The sequence below is a fragment of the Hipposideros armiger genome, unplaced genomic scaffold (assembly GCF_001890085.2).
Source record: "Hipposideros armiger isolate ML-2016 unplaced genomic scaffold, ASM189008v1 scaffold_1130, whole genome shotgun sequence".
Taxonomy (NCBI): domain Eukaryota; kingdom Metazoa; phylum Chordata; class Mammalia; order Chiroptera; family Hipposideridae; genus Hipposideros; species Hipposideros armiger.
In genome coordinates this window covers 88,534-109,185 of record NW_017732480.1, presented here as the reverse complement: position 1 = coordinate 109,185, position 20,652 = coordinate 88,534, and the positions used below count along the sequence as shown (strand labels likewise).

The window sequence follows — 20,652 nt, the reverse complement described above, 5'->3', positions numbered from 1 at the left end:
GATCTGTTGAATTAGCCAGAGTATTTCCTGCAAATAAGCTTTTAAGATCTATTCTTATTCCAAGTCAGTGTTTTCTAGTAACTTCAATGTTCCTCCTCTCTGAGAATTTTGGATCAAGATAAATCAAAATATTATGTGGAGAGTTAAACAGTGTTAGATAAGGTACTAGTTGTAATTGCTTTCATTGTACCATGAATAGAACAGTCTCAGTACATTCTTTTTAGAGTACCTGATTCACCATGTTAACACTGCAACAAATTGGGACCTGCTGTAATTATTTTTCATCTCCTGTGGTCTAGGAATTTAGGTACTAAATCAAATGAAACTTAGATCCACAAAGTGATAACAACTGTACCTTTTATATGTTGACATACCTCTGTTTATTATTAATGCAACATAATTCTTTGTATAATATTCTTGAGGATATGCTCCTCATAGCTCCAGTATTATAAGTTACTGAATGATTCAGCTTCTTTGCATCAGTTTTTATCAAGAGAGAATGCCATGCATTTATCAGGTCAAATAGGCACTTAGGTGCTTGTGCTGCTATGATCTGAACCCTTAACATTGTTTGAATTATTCTGGTATCTCTGTATTTTGAAGAGACTACAAATGGAGAAGGTAGGTAAGCTCACCTAAAAGAATAGATCTTGAAGGACTATGAAATATTTACTTAATCAGAGGGCTGTCTGGCACTGTGATGTATACAATATACCATCTGAGTCATTGTGATAAGTCTAGGTTTATCATGAAAGACCTGGCTCCAAATAAAAACGTAAGCCTGCATTTTGAGTGGAAAAAGAAAAGGAAAAGATATTCTCGTTGGGAGAAGGTGATATGGGTATTAAAATTTAGAAAAAAAATTAAAATAAACTTTGAGATTGAAAAGTAAAAGTTGTAAAATAGTTGCTACATTTCTCATGCATTGAAAATAAAATGTAAAATGCAGGTTCTATGAACTAAAGTCCTAAGAAACTAATAGGACATCTTTTCCCTAATGTAATTGCTATGAACAGAGTGTTTTAATATGAATTGAATAACTTTTCTGCATGAAATATTATTTTCATCTTTTCACCATGCTATGGGCTGAATATTTGTGTCTCCCCCAAATTCATATGCTGAAATCGTAACCCCCAATGTAATGGTAATAGGAGGTCAGGCCCTTGGGAGGTGTGTAGGTCACCAGAGTAGAGCCTTATAAATGGGACTGGTGCCCCTTATCTAGAGGCCCCGGAGAAATCCTTCACCCCTTCCACCATGTGAGATTACAGTGAGAAGACAGATGTCTATGAGGAAGTAGGCTCTCATCAGATACCAAACCTGCCAGCACCATGATCTTAAGACGCCCAGCCTCCATAATTGAGAAATAAATTTCTGTTGTTTAGAAAGCCAGCCTATGATATCTTGTTATAGCAGCTGAATGGACTCAGACATACCATATAACCAAGAACATTGAAATCCATTAAAAATTTAATTTTTTTTCAAATTTTTTTTCAAGAAGATTAATTAGACTACAGCTGAATTTTCAGGATATCCAGATAATCAAAACAGTACACTAAATTTAAGTCTGCTTCTTCCCTCAGCAAGCAAGAAGCATGTTTGAGGCATCTTATTATAGTTTGCAAGATGCTATTGTTGGCTTTAAGGGCAAAGCAGTAGAAATGACATTCTTAAGAGAGTTGCTTAGAATAACATTTTAAGAATCAATTCCTTCAGCTTTTCCTCTAAATCTCTGAGACTATTTCCATTGCTAGTTGGGAGGGGGTGGGGATGAGGGAGAAGAGGAAGGGATTAGACAGCATAAATAGGTAACTACAATATTGTCACAGGGACATGAAAGACAGTTCGGGGAATATAATTAATAATGTTGCAAATATTTTGTAGGGTGTCAGATGGTCACATGTCTTGTTAGGGAGACCACTTCATGGATGGGGAAGAGGCTTGATCACTGCACTGTACACCTGAAGCTGGTGTTGTATAATATTGTATGTCAACTATAATTGAATATATATATATATATAGTCATGGGATGTGGAGTATAGTGTGGGAGTGGAGTCAAGGGAATTGTAATAGATATGTATGATATGGGGGGAGGAGGGAGTGGGGAGGTGGATTGGGGGAGGGGGTTGTCACTTTGAGGAGTAAAAAGTATAAGTATTGCACTGTGTTGTACAGCTGAAACTAATTTTAAAAAACGTTCATTTCACAATAAAAAAAAGAATCAATTCCTACTCTAGTCAATCATATGACCTAGAAGTTGTTATAAGCCATTCATTGATTCACTCATTTAACAGATAGTAAGCTTGGCAATGTGCCAAACAAAAGGATTAAAAAGAGAAAAACAGGACTTTCTGGTCCAGCAGGTAAGGAACTTGGATGTCATCCCTCATACTAACAACAAGTAAAAAGCTGAGGAAACTGAAAATTGAAAACGCTTCTTAAATCTGTCAGAGAGTCTGTCATCTGAAGTCACATGACAAACTGCTACCCCCAAAAGTGGAGAGACAGACAGGTGGATACAGCGAATCACAACTTACTAGAGCAGAAACCCACAATTGAAGACCTCCACAGGAACCAGAACCCAGGTAGGAAATCCTAAACTTTAACTGACAAATTACTGGAGGCTCAGTGTAGATAAGTCTGAGAGTAAAAAACTCCAGGGTGGCCATTCATAGGGGTGAGGCGGGGGGAGGGGAGCACACTTTTGTGAGTATTACTTCCAGAAGCCCCTCCACGTGCATCATGTCACAATGAAGAACATGGAAAAATTGCCTCATGCATCCAGCAGGAGGAGGAGGAAAGCAACAATTTTGCAATACCCCAGAGCATTCTGCTCTCCTTAACGAGGACTCCCTCAAGAGAAACTATTTTACCAGAGCCTAACCTACTGGGGTTTTCATTAGGTCCTAATGATCTAGGGAAGGGAAATACCCAACTCCAGCCCATGCTAGCCATCCTGTTACACCTAAGGGGAAGGAAAATCTGAAAAGCCCTTGTGAAGGTCACCATTCAAGAACTCAGGCTCACTAAAGACTGAGACCTAATCATATAGACCACTACCCTTTCCCCCAAATCTTATGCCAAAAAAGGCCTCATTATCAGAGTTCCTTTTATCCAGTACATTGTGCCCACCACTCAACAAAAAAATTACATGGCATACTAAAAAGCAAAATAAAAACAAATACAAAAACAAAAAACAGTTGGAAGATAGGCAGATAATAGTAATTTCTCAGCTAGATATCGATATTATATATATGTAAATATATAATTATTTTATGTATATATACACATTTTATACAAATTATTTTTGAAGAAATGAAAATTCCCACAGTTTTCAAACATACTATAGGCCAAACACTGACACATCACAGATTAACAATGCAAAAATGTGTCACCAGGTTAACTTCCTTCTGTGTAAACCTTGGACTAATTCTTTTGCATAATTGTAATTGTAAAATGTGTTGGGAAAGAGGATGGTATTATTCAGCACTAACTTTTTTTTTTAAGCAAACATGTAACGTCTGTCTATCTCAGCTTCTCTGTGTATCCTGCCTTAGCATACTCTGAGTGAACACCACCATGCACATGCCAATAAAATGACATGAAATAATGCTAAAAAAAAAAACCCAAAACAGTTGGAAGAGACTGAGTAAGCATCAGAACCAGAGTTAGATATGCCAGGAATGTTGAAATTATCAGTCTTGGAATTTAAAACGACTATAAATAAATAATATGCTAAGGGATCTAGTGGAAAACATGTGAGAACAGATGGATAATGTAAGCAGAGAGATGGAAATTCTAATAAAGAATCAAAAAGAAATGCTAGAGATAAAAGAAAAAACACTGTCACAGAAATGAGGAAAGCCTTTAATGGGCTCATGGATAGACTGAACATGACTGAGGAAAGACTCTTTGAGCTTGAAGATATGAAAATAGAAACCTCCAAACCAAATGTAAAGAGAAAAAAGACTGAAAAAAATAACAGATATCTAAGAACTATGGAATACAAAAGGTATAAAATAACTGTAATAGGAATACCAGAAGGAGAAGAAAGAGGGAAAGAAATAAAATAAATATTTGAAGAAATAATGACTGAGAACTTCCCCCAAATTAATGTCAAAAACTAAACTACAGGTCCAGGAAGCTCAGAGAACACTAAGCATATTAACAACAAAAAACTGCATGGAGGCATATTATATTCACACTATAGGAAATCAGAGAGAAGCAAAAAAATCTTGAAAAAAGTCAGGGGAAAAAGCACCTTATCTATAAAGGAACAAAGATAAGAATTAAATCCAACTGCTCTTCAGAAAACATGCAAGCAAAAAGAAAGCAAAGTGAAATATTTAAAGTGTTCAGAGAAAAAACCCACACCAACCTAGAATTCTGTACCCTGTGAAATTATCTTTCAAAAGTAAAGGACAGGGCTGGCCAAGTGGCACATTGGTTAAGAGCTGGCTTGGGATGCCAGAGGGCCACATATGAGGGCCAGTGACACTGTCCTGTATAGCTAAGATGCTGAACAACAGCTCAATCTGGAGCTGGGCTGCCGTGAGTCCCCAGCGACAGCGTAGGCTGCAGCCCCTGCTGCAGTGGGTTGCCATGGGCTACCGTGTGTAGCCGGCAGCCAGCTTGAGAGGCCAGCAGCCAGCGTGAGCGGTCAGCAGCCATCGTGAGCGGTCAGCAGCCATCGTGAGCAGCCGTCCAGAAGCTGGCGACTGATCTGCCTCACCCGGGGAAGAGCGCAATGATGGTGCCAACTTGATGGAAGCAACGTCCTCCCAACTAGACTGAAGAACAAAAGGACAGCAACTGTCTTTCCCCTTCCCCCAATTCCCCAGCACTGTTCCTATTCCCCAATTCCCCAATTAAAAGAAAAAAATAAAAATAAAGGACAAATAAAGACTTTCAAACAGATATTGAGGGAGTTTGATGCAAGTAGGCCAGTGTTGCAAGAAATGTCTTAAAAAGTTCTTTAGAAAGAAGGAAAATGATGCAAGTTAGAAACTCAGATCTACATAAAGAAAGGAAGAGTATCAGAGAATAAACAAGCGAAGGTAACATAAAAAAATTGTACTTCTTATTTTTAATTGATCTAACCTATAACAGTGTTCAACATAATAGCAACAATGTATTCAATTATGTATGTTCATATGTATTCTGTACAAGTGAAATTAATGGCAGTTAATGGCAGTAACATTACAGGAGACAAGAGAGAGGAATTGGGAATATTTTGTTATAATAACATACTTGCACTAACTGTGAAGCACTATGTGTTATTTCAAGATGACATGGATTAGTTGAAAATACATATTGCAAATTCTAGGTCAACCATGAAATATTTTTTTAAAGAATTATAACTGATATTATAAGAAAGGAGAGAAAATAGATTCATAAAGTGTTCAATTAACACTGCAAAAAGAAGAAAATTATAGACTAAAAGACATATATATTAAAGGTATGGGATAGAGAAAGATATACCATGCTAACACTAATCAGAGAAAGCTAGAGCAGCTAAATTATTTTCACATGGAGCAAGGAAAATTATCAGGGATAAAGAGGGGCATTACATAATGAAAAGGTGGTCAATACTCCTAGAAGGCATAATAGTCTTTAATGTGTACGTGTCTAACAACAGAGTGTCAAAATACATGAGGTGAAAACTGGCAGAACTGCAAAGAGAAGTAGAAGAATCCATTCTTTTAGCTGGAGACTTCAATCCTCTATTAAAAAAGGACAGATACAACAGTCAGAAAAACAGCAAGGACATAGTTGAACTCTCTAGAACAATCAGTCAACTGTATATAATTGACATGTATAGACTACTTCATCCAACAGCATCCAACAAAGCATCTACTTTGCTGAAGTAGATGATAGACTACTTCATCAAACAGCAAAATGCACATTATTCTCAAGCTCACAAGGAACATTAAGCACAATAGATCACATTATGGACCATGAAACACACCTTAACAAATTTAAAAGAGTAGAAATCTTACAATGTCTGCTGTTGGACCGTAAAGGAATTAAACTAGAACTCAGTAATAGATATATAGCTGGAAAATCCCCAAATATTTGGAGATTAAACAACACATGAGTCAAAGAAGAAAACTCAAGTAAATTTTAAAAAATATTTCAAACAAATAAATATTAAAATATAATTTGTCAAAATTCAGGGCATATAGCAAAAGCAGTACAGAGGGAAATTTGAAGCAATAAATGCATATATTAGAAAAGAAGAAATATCAAAATCAATTATCTAAGCTTCTGCCTTAGAAAACTAAAAAATGAGAGCAAATTAAATCTAAAGGAAGAGAAATAATAAAAGTTAGAGCACAATGAACTAATTTAATTCAAAACAGGAAATCATCACAGAAAAATCAATGAAACAAAAAGCTGATGCTTTGAAAAGATGAACAAAATTGATAAGCTTCTAGTCAGGTTAACTAAGAAAATAAGAGAAATTGACACAAATTTCTAATATAAATAATGAACGGGGGACATCATTACATATCCCATGGTTAAGAAAATAATAAAGGAACAATATTAACAATTTGATGCTCACTACTTTGATTATCCAGATGAAATGGACCGATTCCTTGAAAGACACAATCTGTCAAAACTCACACAAGAAGAAACAGATAATCTGAATGGGTACATACCTTTTAAATCAATTCAATCAACAAGTAATAATCTTCCAAATCAGAAATGACAAGGCCCAGATAGATTCATTGGTGAATTCTACCAAACACTTAAAGTAGAATTTCTACCAATTTGCTACAATCTCTTCCAGGAGATAAAGCAGAGGGAATGAGTCCTACCCATTCTATGAGGCCAGCACTGACATAAAATACCAAAACCAGTCAAAGGCATTACAGACCAATATTTCTCGTAAACATAGATCCAAATATCTTCAACAAAATACTAGCAAATGGAATCTAATAATGTATAAAGAGAATTATATATCACAACCAAGTGGGGTTTATCCCAGATATGTAAGGTTGGTTAAAATTTGAAAATCAGTTAATATAATCCATCACATCAATGGGATAAATAAAAAAATCACATGAACATATCAATAAATACAGAAATTCATTTGACAACATCCAATGTCAACTCCTGATAAAAACTCTCAGTAAACTAGGAATAGAGGAGACTCTCTTCAACTTGATAAAGACATCTACAAAATCCTGATTGCTAATATACTTAAAGGTGAGAAACTGAAAGCTTTCCTGCTAAGATCAGGAACAAGGCAAAGATATTGCTTCTTATCACTCCTTTTCAACATTATACTGAAAGTCCTAGATAATGCAATAAGACAAAAAAAAAGAAAAAGCATACAAATTGAGAAGGAAAAAATATAGCTGTCTTTATACTCACTTATGACATTATTGTCTATGTGTAAAATCCAGAAGAATTAGCAACAAAAATCCTGGAAATAATAAGTGATTATAGCAAAGTTGCAAGTTACAAGGTTAATGTACAAAAGGCAATTGCTTTCTACATACCAGCAATGAACAATGGGAATTTGAAATTAAAAATGCATTACTAATTATATTAGCACCCTTCAAAATGAAATACTTAGGTATAAATCTAAGAAAATATATAGAAGATCAAGATGAGAAAAACTACAAAACTCTGATGAATAAAATCCAAGAAAAATTAAAATTAAATAGATGGAGATAGTCCATGTTCACAGACAGGGAGACTCAATATATCAAGGTGTTGTCAGTTCTTCACAAGTTTATAGATTAAATGTCATCCCAACCATATCCCAGAAAGGTATTATATTTTGTGGATCTGACAAACTGATTCTAAAGTTCATATGAAGATGCAGGAGACCATGAATAGTCAACACAATATTGAAGGAGAAGAACAAAGTCGAAGGACTCATCCTATTCAACTTCCATGACTTTGGTTTATAGCTGACTTCAAACATTAAGGCTGTATAATACAAGGAATTTCCCAATTCTTTGCTCAATTCTCTTGAACTCCACTTCTTTCCTCCTGTCTTGAATAAGCATATACTCCTTAGGCCGGTCGAGTGGCTCAGTTGGTTAAGAGCTTGCTCAAGAGTTTGAGCTCTGAGCAACAGCAGTTCGAGTCCCGGCCCAAGCTGAGCAGCTGCTGAACTGCCAACAGGTGGCAGGATGGCTCAGCTAAAAAAACCCAAAAAACCAAAAAAACCCCACATACTCCTCTGTGGTGCGAAGGCAAATCCCTCCATGTAGCCATACTCTCACACAGGTGTTCTTACTTTCTCACCATCAGCACTGGTGTTCTGCATAGCTTCTCACTTCAGGACTCAGCTTCATCGATTACTTGTAGTTGAACGTCTACACTCACTCGTCTACACCAAATGGTTACCCTTGGGCAGGCATGCACCAGCACTACCTGGAAGGTGTGATAAAGCAAGACCAGTGTCCTCACTCCCAGAGTTTTTCGTTCAGTAGGGCTGGGTGGGGCTCAATTATCTGCATTTCTCGCAAGTTCTCAAGTGATGCAGATGATGCTGGCCTAGGGAGCACATTTTGAGAACCATTGCTCTTGAAGATGAGCAAAGGCCACTTTGTAGCAGAATCAATTGGGATTTTCTGTGTTGTGAACTTTATTGCTATGGTGTTCAAGATTCATGATCTCCACCATCTTGCTCCAGCCTTTATATCCTTCATATATATCCATTATACATATACGTATATGTACATATGTGTATGTGTGTATATATGTATGTGTGTATAAATATACATATGTATGTATATACATGTATATATATATATATGTATATATATATATCCATTGTATCCTTCATGCATCCCCCGACCTGACTGAACCAGTAACTTTTCTGTACGTGCTCCATGCCTTGTGACATTCCCTCTGCCTATAGCATCCTTCCTCACCTGCCTTTCCTTGTTCAAATACACAGTTTACATCTCAGTCCCATTCTAAATGCCACTTCCCGTGGGAAACTCCCTGAATAGCCCAACTCCCAGCCAAAACTGATCCTACCAGTTTCCTCCTCTGAATTACCTTAGCAGCTCACCTGTATATCTCCTATTCAAGGGGATAACAAAGGTCTTTTGGGAGCCTAAAGCTTATATAATTTGGAGGGGGAGCTTTTTCCAAGAATAAAGATTAAAACTATAAATACAAAATTAGGCACAGAACCTTTGAAGGGGTTCAGGCGGTGAAGTTTCCTGAAACTTAAGCTTTGTTAGCTTCGCAATAAATCCGCCTCAGCTCTTACTGCATCTCATACTTCTCTCAGTTTAGATTGTCATCTTCTGGGACATATTCTCCCTCCCCCCTTCCATCCCTCCCTCTCTCCATCTCTCCCGTATTCTGCTCCTTCTTTTACTTCTTTTAAGAGAAGCAGTGGCAACTTGTGGGGAAAAAAAGCAATAAAGTCAGACAGACCTGAGTTTAAGACTCCCGTTACTTCACTCACTTAATTGAACTTCAGCTTTTTCCACTGTGCACAAAAAGGGTAATAATATTTACCTCTGGAACAAATGTGATAACAAATAAAGGTCTTTAAACAATGCTTAGGGCATAATAAGCACTCACAAAACATTAGTGTCCCTCTTTGGATGGCAACATCCACAGCCTTATGTGGTTAATTTTTAATTCCCTCATAGCACCTAGACAGTATCTTGCAAAGAATAGTTACTGAACACATGTGGTCTGTTTTCTGTCTATAGGTTCAGAGAAAATGAAATGCCTGCACATGCTGTTTCTTCCTCATTTTATAGCATCTCTGATTACTACTGTCACATCAGGGAAACTATGCACAGAAATGAGGACTGCAAACTCTGTCACTCTACTAGGACTTGCTTGGATTTAACTGAGTGGGCAAGTGAACATGAGGGAAGCTGAGAGATGAGAGGATGTCAGGAAGAAGGAAAGCAAACCATTTACCACAGCTTTACAGCTGGTTTATATCAATCTATTGTTGCTGTTGCTTATAACTTGATGACAGCACTTCAGGCACCCATCCTGGTGACCCCAGGGTGGCATTCACTGATGTGTAAAGCAAAAGACAGTAATTAATTATGCTTTTTTCAATGCAACAGGGCAGGGGACTAAGGCAAATCATTGATATTACACAGTTCTAAAGCATAACTTTAACATTTCTCCGAGTTCAATAATGAAGCAAAAACGTCAAAAATGTCAGAAATTTTATCAGGGCTGTGATACCCATAAACAATCTCATTCTAATACCAGGGGCAAATTCAACCTGAAAATCTAAAGTCTTTCCATTTATGACCATTTAAAGTGGTTCTCTCTCAAGAAAAGAAAAAAAATCCAAGTCTTTATAATGTAATATAAAGAAATATAATAGAGTGTGAATTTATTTATTCTAACTATAAGATTAAAAAGGAGAGTCAACATTTCCAGTGGGCTCTTTTAATCCATTTAGCATGGTATGCAGAAACTTTTTGTTCATTCTATACTTTTTTTTCACAGAACTTTAACCAGTGCATTACATTATCAAATATTCCCAAACCCATGGGTGAAAGCAAGTCATAACAGATGTGGCGATAGTAATGGTGGCATAACAATCTTTACTGACCATTATTTCAATAGTTAAAAAAAAATCTCTGAAATTAAACCACAAAGACATGAAGTGTTTAAATTCAGCTTTCATAAGAAATGGCTCTCTTGTATTTTTTTAAAAAAATTATTAAATTTTGTATTCTCTCTTACCTAAAAAAACAATCAAAACAATAGAATGCTCCTGTGTAGATTAATAGAATGGCCTACATTATAGGATTTAAAAACAATATGAAATATTTATAGAGCATGAAATGTAGGGAGAATGACCATCTCTTTCACCAAAAATCAAAAATGACACACTGGAAATTTTGACTCACCTTTATAATCTTACATTTAGGATAAATAAATTCACATGCTACTAAAATTACTGTTTTTAAATACTTCTTTATATTACATTATAAAGGATGGGATTTTTTTCTTTATTTGACAGAAATCAGTTTTAAATGGATATACGTAGAAAGCATGGTTATTTTTGTTTATTAAATAATAAAATTTTGCTTACTAAATTATTGGGAAAAAAATTACTCCATACTTTGATGAAAACACCAACTAAACAAACAAGCTGAAAAAAGCTGAGAAAAAAAAGTTCCACTTCTTTGACAGAGTGTAAATTAGGTAAAATTGAATAAGATATTATATGAAGTCAGCAACAAAATATTTCTCTTACCTGAAATGAAAGATAGTTTCAAGATGTAAAATCTAAAGCATGTTTTAATTTTGGTTTATTTAATGGCTTCTTCAGTTAGTAAACTAGTAATCAGTTTATTACTTGCAGATACTCTGCAAGTGAAATCACATTTCAAATAAACCTGTTATATAGATTCAGGTCTCTGCAAACTAAATTTCATATGGAGAAAACAATGATACCATATAATAATAACTTGAAACCTGTATGTTCAATATGGATCTGAGTCTACAATAATGGTGTTAGAAATGGATTCTACTAACCCATCCGTCTAGATTACTAAGATTTGCTTACTGAACATGGGTCTAACAAAGCAAGAAATGTTTAACTCTCACCCTCTGGCCAGGACTTATTGAGAAGGAAATGTTCTCTAATATGGCATTCCCACCATCTGTATATTTTGCCGTGAGGTCTTTGATGGTCATTTGACCCCCTGAGGGCCAGATGTCATCTTTCTTCACGTGCTGATTCTCGATAATCATAACTTCCGAGAGCGGGCCATCCTTGTGTGGTTTGACTGACTTGGTAGATTTACTTTCTTCAGTTGGCATGTCAATAAACGTAAAGACTCGGCTCACAGATCGCATCTGAAATGAAAATAACAGCATTTTATTATGTTTAAGAGCTGCAGGCATAATGAGATGTTTCCTAAAGAAGAACTTTAGATGTGACGCTAGGTAGTCGTTACTTGGTTATTTGTCAGCAGGTTTTTCAAGGAAGTAACAAGAAATAATTGGATATAATTAAAAGGTTAACCAAAGAGAATCAACTAGGACTTATATAAATGGATTTTTAATAGATCTGTTTATTTTTGTGATCACTTAATTCTCAGTTATGCAAGCTGCACATAAATAGCCAAACCATACTCAAGAGAATAGATGATGTCAAGGGGAAAAATTGTTTTCTACTATGAGCAGCAAAATGAACAATGTTGCACAACTGGTATGTTACAATAAATTGCTCTACATCTCAAAACTACATGTTACAATAAACTGTTCTACATCTCAAAACTACTACGGAAGATTCTTGCCTTTCTTTCGAACGGACTTCATAACTGTTTATGATTCTGTATGTCAGCTGGAGGTAAGTGGACTCTTGTCACTTACTAAATTTTGAATAACTTCACAATAATCCAAACAAATTTAAGTCATTGGCATATATCTGCATGTCAATAATTATATTTTTAATCTAAATTAAAGATCAATCTCTTGCTGAGCAAAATGTGACTGTGTATAAGGGTTGCATTTGAAATTAAATATACATCTCTTTATAAACTTATTCATGTAACATCTAATAAAGACTATCTTTAATGTACATAGAAATAAAAGAGCTCAATTATTTTTTAAAGGTACTTAGTTAAATTCTTTACCAAGACCTGTTTATTTCTCTCAATAATTATATGACTTATTGGAATTTGGAATATGATTTTTAAAAATAGCCTGGCATACAAAAGGCTCCCAGTAAATGTTTCTGAAAAATTAATTAATGACTAAAGGAGTAAATATGCAAATGATCAAATATGTATGAATAAATATTGAATAAGAAGAATGAATAAGAAGACAAAAATTTAAACTGTGAATTCATTCAATTTGTGTTGTTAAATGATATTACCCTTGACCCTGTGACTCAGCCCTTCCCAGATGTTCACAGCTCACTGGACAGAAATTTAACGCTTTTTTGTCTTAAAAGTAATTGTTGATTCTTGGCTTTACTCAGTCAAGAATTTATCCTTCTCTTTTACAATGTTAATGTATTATTTTATTTATAGTTAAGACTTAGATTATTAGAAATGATAATTTTTGCAAAAAAAGGGGTAGGAAGAAATACATTTGAGGCATTTACTTCTAGGATTTCTATTTTTCATTATCTAAAGGTTAAATGGGAAAAATTCTTTATCTCTAGTGTGAAATGACTGGTAGATGAAACTGAAGGATTTAGATATTAACCCTTAAAAGTTCCCGCTTAGCACATCTAATTGCCTGTTTTCACAAGCTGTTGAGCCAGCCTGTTGTTTGTGGAGTTCTTTCTTGTAGCTAATAAGTCTGTGCTTCACTTTCCTTCATCTTGAAAATACCTTGGAATTATCATCAATAATTATTCAATGTTCAAGAAGAGACTCCTTTTAAACCAAACATTGTTAATGGAAAGGAAAAGTATGCAAAGCCCACCCACATCCATCATAAATAATTCTGGGAGAAGTGAAAGGCATGTAATCACTGTTGCTCCCACAGATAATATTTTAAATTCCAAATTATGAGTGATTTTGTGGTGTTCTTAAATACTGATTCAATTATGTTTTTATTAACTTTGAATTAAAATATGGACCTGCATTTCACTGTCATTAATTTTCCCAGGATGCTGCTTAGCCTATATAAAGTCTGGAAGATAAATCGGAATTATAACTACTACTGAGATGGAACTTCCAGAGAAATAGTTCAAATGCATTTAAAATACCTTATTGTATGTATCCTTCATAAGCATAATATCACTCTCTTGAAGTGAGAAATTTAGAGAAATGCAGAAATGTAGCTTCACTTTATAAAATACAGTTGGAACGGTTGATATTTCTGTGTCTCAGTGCTGTGGAGAAGTCCAGACTCGTCTTTGTTAAGTGCTTTAGAATGTCAAGAGAGACATTGTGTAACAAAAATCCTTTACTTTTTATTTATTTATTTATTTATTTATGTTTAAAGATTTTATTGGGGAATTGGGGAGGGGACCAGCATTAGGGAATCGGGGAAGGGGAACAGACAAGTTGCTGTCCTTTTTGTTCTTCAGTCTAGTTGTGGAGGACATTGCTTCACTGGTCCATGTTGGTATTATCATTGTGCTCTTCCCGGGTGAGGCAGATCGGTCGCCAGCCTCTGGACGGCCACTCACAGCAGCTCTTGGCAGTTCACACCAGCTGACCGCCGCTCACTCTGGCTGCCGACCACACAGGGTAGCTTTTGGCAGCTCACTGCAGCAGGGCCTGCAGCCTATGCCGTCGCCGGTGACTCACGGCAGACCAGCTCCAGGTCGGGCTGTTGTTCACCATCTTAGCTGTAGAGGACGCAGCGTCACTGACCCTCATGTGGGATCCGAACCAGGGCCCTGCTGCTCATAGCTGGCATCCCAAGCCATCTCTGAACCAATGCGCCACTCGGCCGGCCCTAAATCCTTTACTTTTTAAAAGTTCCAAATAATCAATAAAACATTTAAGTATTGCTATTAAACTACTCAAAATTATATGCAGTGTTATTAGAAAATGACATTCAAAAACCACAATTTGGGCAGCACTGAAATGGAGCATATAATTTTTGCTGTATGAATTTATGTTTGAGCCCATCAGGTTACATTCTTCACTAGCGAGGCTAATTTGCCTCAGAGGGGGACTCCAGAACTGCTAATGTCTAATGTGGCAAATGGAATATATCTATCAAATTTAGAAAAATAATATTTCACCTTTCACCTTTCATACAGCCTAGTTGTTTAAAGTGACCCAGGATGGAAGGTTGTGGTTGCCCAGAGTGTGGCCAGGTTACCTTGACCCAGAACAAGTAGGCAGCCTTAACAATGGGAACTCACCACAGCCTACGAGCAGAGATATTCAAGTCAATGGGTTAGAACATTTTCAATGGGAAGAAAAGGTGGCTCGGGCAGACACCGCATTATGGTCAGCTTTGCAGCCACTGAAATGCCATTGCTGAACAGATGATATGGCCAGATAATATTATAAATCCCTAACGAATGCCTTGTACCTCCCAGGCTCTCCAATTTGCACATTTTACTTCTGCTGCCTCTTGAAGGAGAAGGTACATCAGAACCAGAGCAGAGAACATCAATTCTGATCTTTCAAGTTTCAAAAATTGGCTTTTGGAGTCAGAGGTTGAGAGTTTGAAAATGTCAAGCCACGTGAATATTGGGTTTTAAGCTTCAAACGCAAAACCCTGAAGGACGCAAAACACAGTGTTTATGCAGAAATGGTAGCCGTAGGTGAACTTATATGAAATAGAAACAGCTCCTCTCCCCACTCCACAACCTGACTCATGAATGAAGGTTAACAAGAGGGCCGAGACACCAGTACCTCTAAAGAGTAGTCCTGCCTTGCAACCAAACATTGGCTTTATTCTCAAGTAGATTTGGGGGATTTTAGAATGTAGGAGGCCTGTGCCTCAATTCCAAGGTGGAGCCAGGAAGCAGGCATGCTTTAGAGAAGCTTCCAGTGCCTGGCATGGCATGGGAGCAGTGGAGTGGACATGGTTGCTTGGCATGGCTAGACACAGATTACATCACATCAGATTTCCTTGTATTTCCAGAGGGGGCTGAAGGGAGGACAGATAATACCAATCCTTTGAGCTCTCAGGTTCCTCCATGACTTAGGCATGGAGGAACCTGAGAGAGAGTTCATCAAAGTAGAGCTCACAGTCAGGACAAGGACAAAGACTCAATCTGACTGGACTGTACACCTCTAGGTCTGATGGGAACCTCAGTGCCTCAGACACAGTGACATGACAAGAGAGAGAGCCTAGGGCCAGATGCGTCTTCCCCCTAGTATCTTGGCATTCTGAAAACTCCCCTCAGAACTTAGATCCACTTCTAGCAAGATCTCTGAGATTTTTTCTTTTCCTCAGTGTTCAAATGGAAAATGAATTCAACGATAGCAAAAGCAAAAATGTAGTTTTTGAACACTTGATTTCATAGCCAAAGAATCATAGCTGCAACCAGAGATGGACCCAGGTTTTGTGGATCCTAAAACTTAAGTAATTTAGGGCCGGCAGAGTGGCTCAGTTGGTGAAGAGCTTGCTCAAGACTGCGAGTTCTGAGCAACAGCAGTTCGAGTCCTGGCCTGAGCTGAGCAGCCGCTGAGCTGCCAACAGGTGGCAAGATGGCTCAGCTTAAAAAAAATAATAATAAAATAAAAAAGATAAATAAAACTTAAGTAATTTGGGGGGTCTCTTCTTAAGAAAAACAGTCAGAATTATGCATATATAATTAAACATATGGCCTTGGAAGTGAGAGGACTTGTAGACTACATTTTATGAGCTTCATGTTAAACTCACTGTGCCTATAACCTTAGTCAAAGTATTCCTTGTTAAAGCCTCCCCATTAGTGCTTAGCTTAAAACATCTTTGTTAATCGTGAATGAATCCATTGCTCCCCTCACATGCAGAAGCAGTGTCTGCATAGGGAGAATGGCAGTGCTGGGGTACTTTAGCAGGCAATCTAGGCTGCAGCTGCACCCCTGCACTTCTTGGCCTGAAAATATACATTGCTATTCAGATTACAAGGAAGTTCCCACACACCCAATTATGTTTAGTCTCATCTTTTGTTTTCATTGAGCTTTTTAACCTAAGTTAATTCTTTCTCTAATTTAGAATGTCTACTAAACATTTTCAAGTGACATGTGAAAAACTGCTGTGCCATCATCGTCCAGCTGTCTAGATTGAGCTGGATGGAAATTCAGATTGGGCAATTATCAGAGTGACTGTGACCTGGCAAACTTCTAACCTTAGCTGCTGCTTCCTGTACATAGACAGGGTTGTCGGAGAAGTAAGGAAGCAGCTCTGTCTAGCCCACTGATGGCAAACTTTGATTGCAGCCATCCTCAGCGTAAGTGGGAGCACTTGTCTTAGAAAATGAGAAGTAAATAATGGAGCCAAAAGGAGAGTCAGGCACTGAGTCACTGACCCTATTCTTCATGTGAAGACAAAATCCGGGTATAATCTGTACAGATTTCTATAAAGTTGGCCAAAACAAGGAGAGAATTTTGCTTGAAAATCATCTGCTTTAAATTTTTGGTTTTCTTATTTAAATTTATTATGCTCCAAAAATTTTCCTGAGTCAATCTTTAAAATTGAGGCTCATTATCTTTATAACACCATCTGAAGTTACTAATCTAAACATCAGGAGAACAAAGTCTTTTGGGAGTGTGATGAGGGTGTAAAAGGATAGCTCCCCAGTCTCATTTCAACCTTACTTGATAAGGGATATGTTTAAGTGAAAAAGAAAATGATTCCTGGTTTTCCTTTTCATCTTTTGTTGACAAAGAGGGAAGAAAAAGCTGAAAGACCTTTTCCAGAATAAGTAAAAAAGCCAAACTTTTCTCCTTTACAAAACTATTTGTTCTATGTCCTTTTATCCTTTTGGTTGTTTAGAAACCAGGGTATCAAAATTACTCATTAACACTCAAACTACATGCCAGAATGCAAGCCTGAGGTCAGCTGGCAACAGTAGAGATTTTATAACTCATCGTTATAGGAAGACAGGGAGAAATAAATGTGAAGAGAAGCATCTGCAAAGCTGACACAATGTGAAAAACATCACATGTTTAAAAAAGAAATTTTCAAAATGTGAAATATATAACAGGACAGATGAACATGTTTTAAACCATAGATTCTTCCTGGTAGGCCCAGGCTAACTGCCTTCCAGCACTCACTAACACGGATCTGAAACCTCGACCATATTAGAGTCACTGGCATAATCTTTAGGTCATGCACGCAGACTTAAGGGATAATGGTTGTCATGAAAACAGGCTCTGCTCAAAACATATTCTGGAAACTCTGGTCTATTTTTCTGTATGTATCACTTGTGCTCCTAGAGCACATAAAAAGTCAGGTCCCATGTTCCTATAAATTATTAACATTAACAGCAGAAGTGAGTTACGTATGATATACTATAAACTCTAACCCTTAGTAAATTATTATCACTCGCTATCTACACAAATGGTTTACACACTCTAATCTGTGGCAAATCACACGGTTAGTCAGCGTCACTTTTTTCTGACTCAAAAAAGTTACAGAGATAGTGTTCTTGACATAAAACAAAGAAAATCCATTAAAAATGGCAAAGACTTGTCCTAAGTAAACACGGAGGTATCAAATATGTTGACACTTACTTTCAACAATTAAGAGCTTTAATAATCATGGTTCTGAGTATGTCAACAGGCAAATGAAGACTCAAATTTACCCTTTTATGTGAAAGGTCTGACATTAGTCATTGAATCTACTACTCAAATTGGAGCTTACTTACACTCTATCTTGTGTTATTTATTTTTTTAAAAGCATATGACAGGCCATCAGCAAGTGTTTGGTGAATGAATGCAATTGAGTGTATGTGATATCCACTAAAAATATTTCAAAAAAATCTCAAGAAGAGGAGTCTAAAATGACATATCAAAATATTTTTTAAAGGTTTTTGCTATTTGAATAAATAATGTAAGATGCTTCTCTAAGCATCTTAATTTTGAAATATTGTGTCTTCCCCACACTCTGTGAAGCATCATCCTTTATATGTCTTATAGATGTATCAGTGGTTGACACATAGGACAAAAATGATTTACTGATGGTCCATCAATTCCAAAGAAATTCTATCCTATAGACCAGAAGTCAGGAAAACTGAGGCTCAATGGCTAAACCAGCCACACCCATTTGTTTTTCTCTACATGGGTAGAATTGAGTATTTGACAGAGACCATATAGCCTGCAAAGTTAAAAATAGTTACTATCTGGGCTGGCCGAGTGGCGCGATTGTTAAGAACTGGCTTGGGATGCCAGAGGGCCCGGGTTCAGATCCCACATATGAGGGCCAGTGACACTGCCCTCTACAGGTAAGATGCTGAACAGCAGCTCAACCTGGAGCTGGGCTGCCGTGAGTCGCTGGTGACAGCTTAGGCTGTAGCCCCTGTGGCAATGGGTTGCCATGGGCTACCATGTGTAGCCAGCAGCCAGCGTGAGCGGCCAGCAGCCGCAGTGAGTGGCCGTCCAAAATGACAGCAACTTGTCTGTTCCCCTTCCCCCAATTCCCCAGCGCTGTTCCCATCCCCCCAATTCCCCAATAAAAAATCTTTTAAAAAAATTAGTTACTATCTGACCCTTTATAGAAAATATTTGCTGATCCCCTGCCACAATTCATAGAAAATCAGAGCTAAAGTGAAACTTAGAGATAATCTAATCCAGTGATTTACAAGTCTGGATACACATTAGAATCACCTGGAACACTTTGAAAAATATAGACATCATGCCCAGACACCCTGCCCCTGACCCAGAGAACTTATTTAACTGGTCTTAGAGGACCCTGAGTAATCTATAATTTTATAATTCCTCATGTGCTACCAGGTGGAAAACCTCTGATCTAATCCGTTCCTTCTTGGTACAAATGAGAAAATCTAAACCTAGGAAATTAAAGTGAATAGGCACAAAGTTCAACAAATTTTCCAAACTTTTCAGGACTACAGCAATGACTTAGGACTCTCATATGCCTCCTCTACTAATTCAAGACTCAAGAACAGCTTAATGGCACTTTCTTTCTCTTGTTTGGTTCTAGTAACACATTGGTTCAGATATGTTTGGTCAGTCATGACAATTGCAGTGGTGAATAACTTCATCATTGGACTTCAGCACGCAGGGAGAGTGGCAGGTATGTGTGATTTTTGAGAGCATCTGGAATAGTTCCTGAACACGACAAGCAAGAGTTGAAATATTTTACATGGAAAGGGTTCAAACAAGAGAGAATGTCAGAGCTGACAGGAACCTTAGAAAATTCCTAACCAAATTGTTTCATTTTACAAATGAGAAAGTGAAGCCCTTAAGGGGTTATGACTTGCCCAAGGCCACAGGGTGGTAAGGCCAGAGTTGAATGCAGAGTAGAAAAGCACTCTGTAGGGTCGGAAAGAGAATGGTGAGATGGAAAGAAGTCTTGGGACAGAGGTCATGAAAGGAAACTATACCACAAAGACTCGTGAGAACAGGGGGAAAAAAAGGATATGATCAGGAGGCCATTAAAAGGAGGCCAAAAATGAGGAGAAATGAACTCTCCCCTCAGGTTCTTATAGCAGAAACTACTTCAATACAAGAGAATCAGGCATCAGGAGCAAAGAAGAAAAGCCAGGTTCTCCTTTTTTCTTCCTATCAGGTGTCTTGTTCATCACTGTACAATTAGTCACTTGATCTTCGCTGGAACCCAAAATAAACACAGGCAATAAAAGGACAAAGGAGAAACAGAGGGAGTTTCTATTGACAGAAAACTCTTCTCAGATTGCATCAATCTTGCAAGAACTTTCCAGAGCCCTGTTGACTGGAACCTAAATGTAAGCCTTGCAGATGCATAGACCTCCCTGGTCACCTGGTAGCTTCTTTCTCTTGTGTTGTTAGAAACACACAGTACAGCAGGGAAGGCTTATCTGCCGATGCTGTTGGAGAATTAAGAAAGCAGGATGACATTCACGTGCTCAGATCTTTTAGCTGTGTTTATTGCATGGTAGACAGCCCTTAAAGAACATAACTGTCAACTGCCTCATTCAAACACTGAAACCATGAGTGTGGGCAAGTTGTCAGTCACCAGATGGCTTGATATCACTAAATCGGTACCATCACCTTTGCACCCTTTAGCTCTTATGTATGTATGTATGTATTTAATCTTCATTCATTCATAGAG

The 20,652-nt window shown here is 37.3% G+C and overlaps 1 protein-coding gene across 1 annotated transcript in view; it reads right to left on the bottom strand.

The window, feature by feature from the left end:
* LOC109376431 (cystic fibrosis transmembrane conductance regulator) overlaps positions 1–20,652 on the bottom strand; it is a gene marked incomplete at its 5' end in the record, with an annotated part of 146,425 nt that overhangs the window by 40,184 nt on the left and 85,589 nt on the right. Inside the window, one exon of the mRNA XM_019632350.1 lies at positions 11,575–11,826. Within this exon, the coding sequence (XP_019487895.1) occupies positions 11,575–11,826 (252 nt within the window). The remainder of the gene's footprint in view (positions 1–11,574; positions 11,827–20,652) is intronic.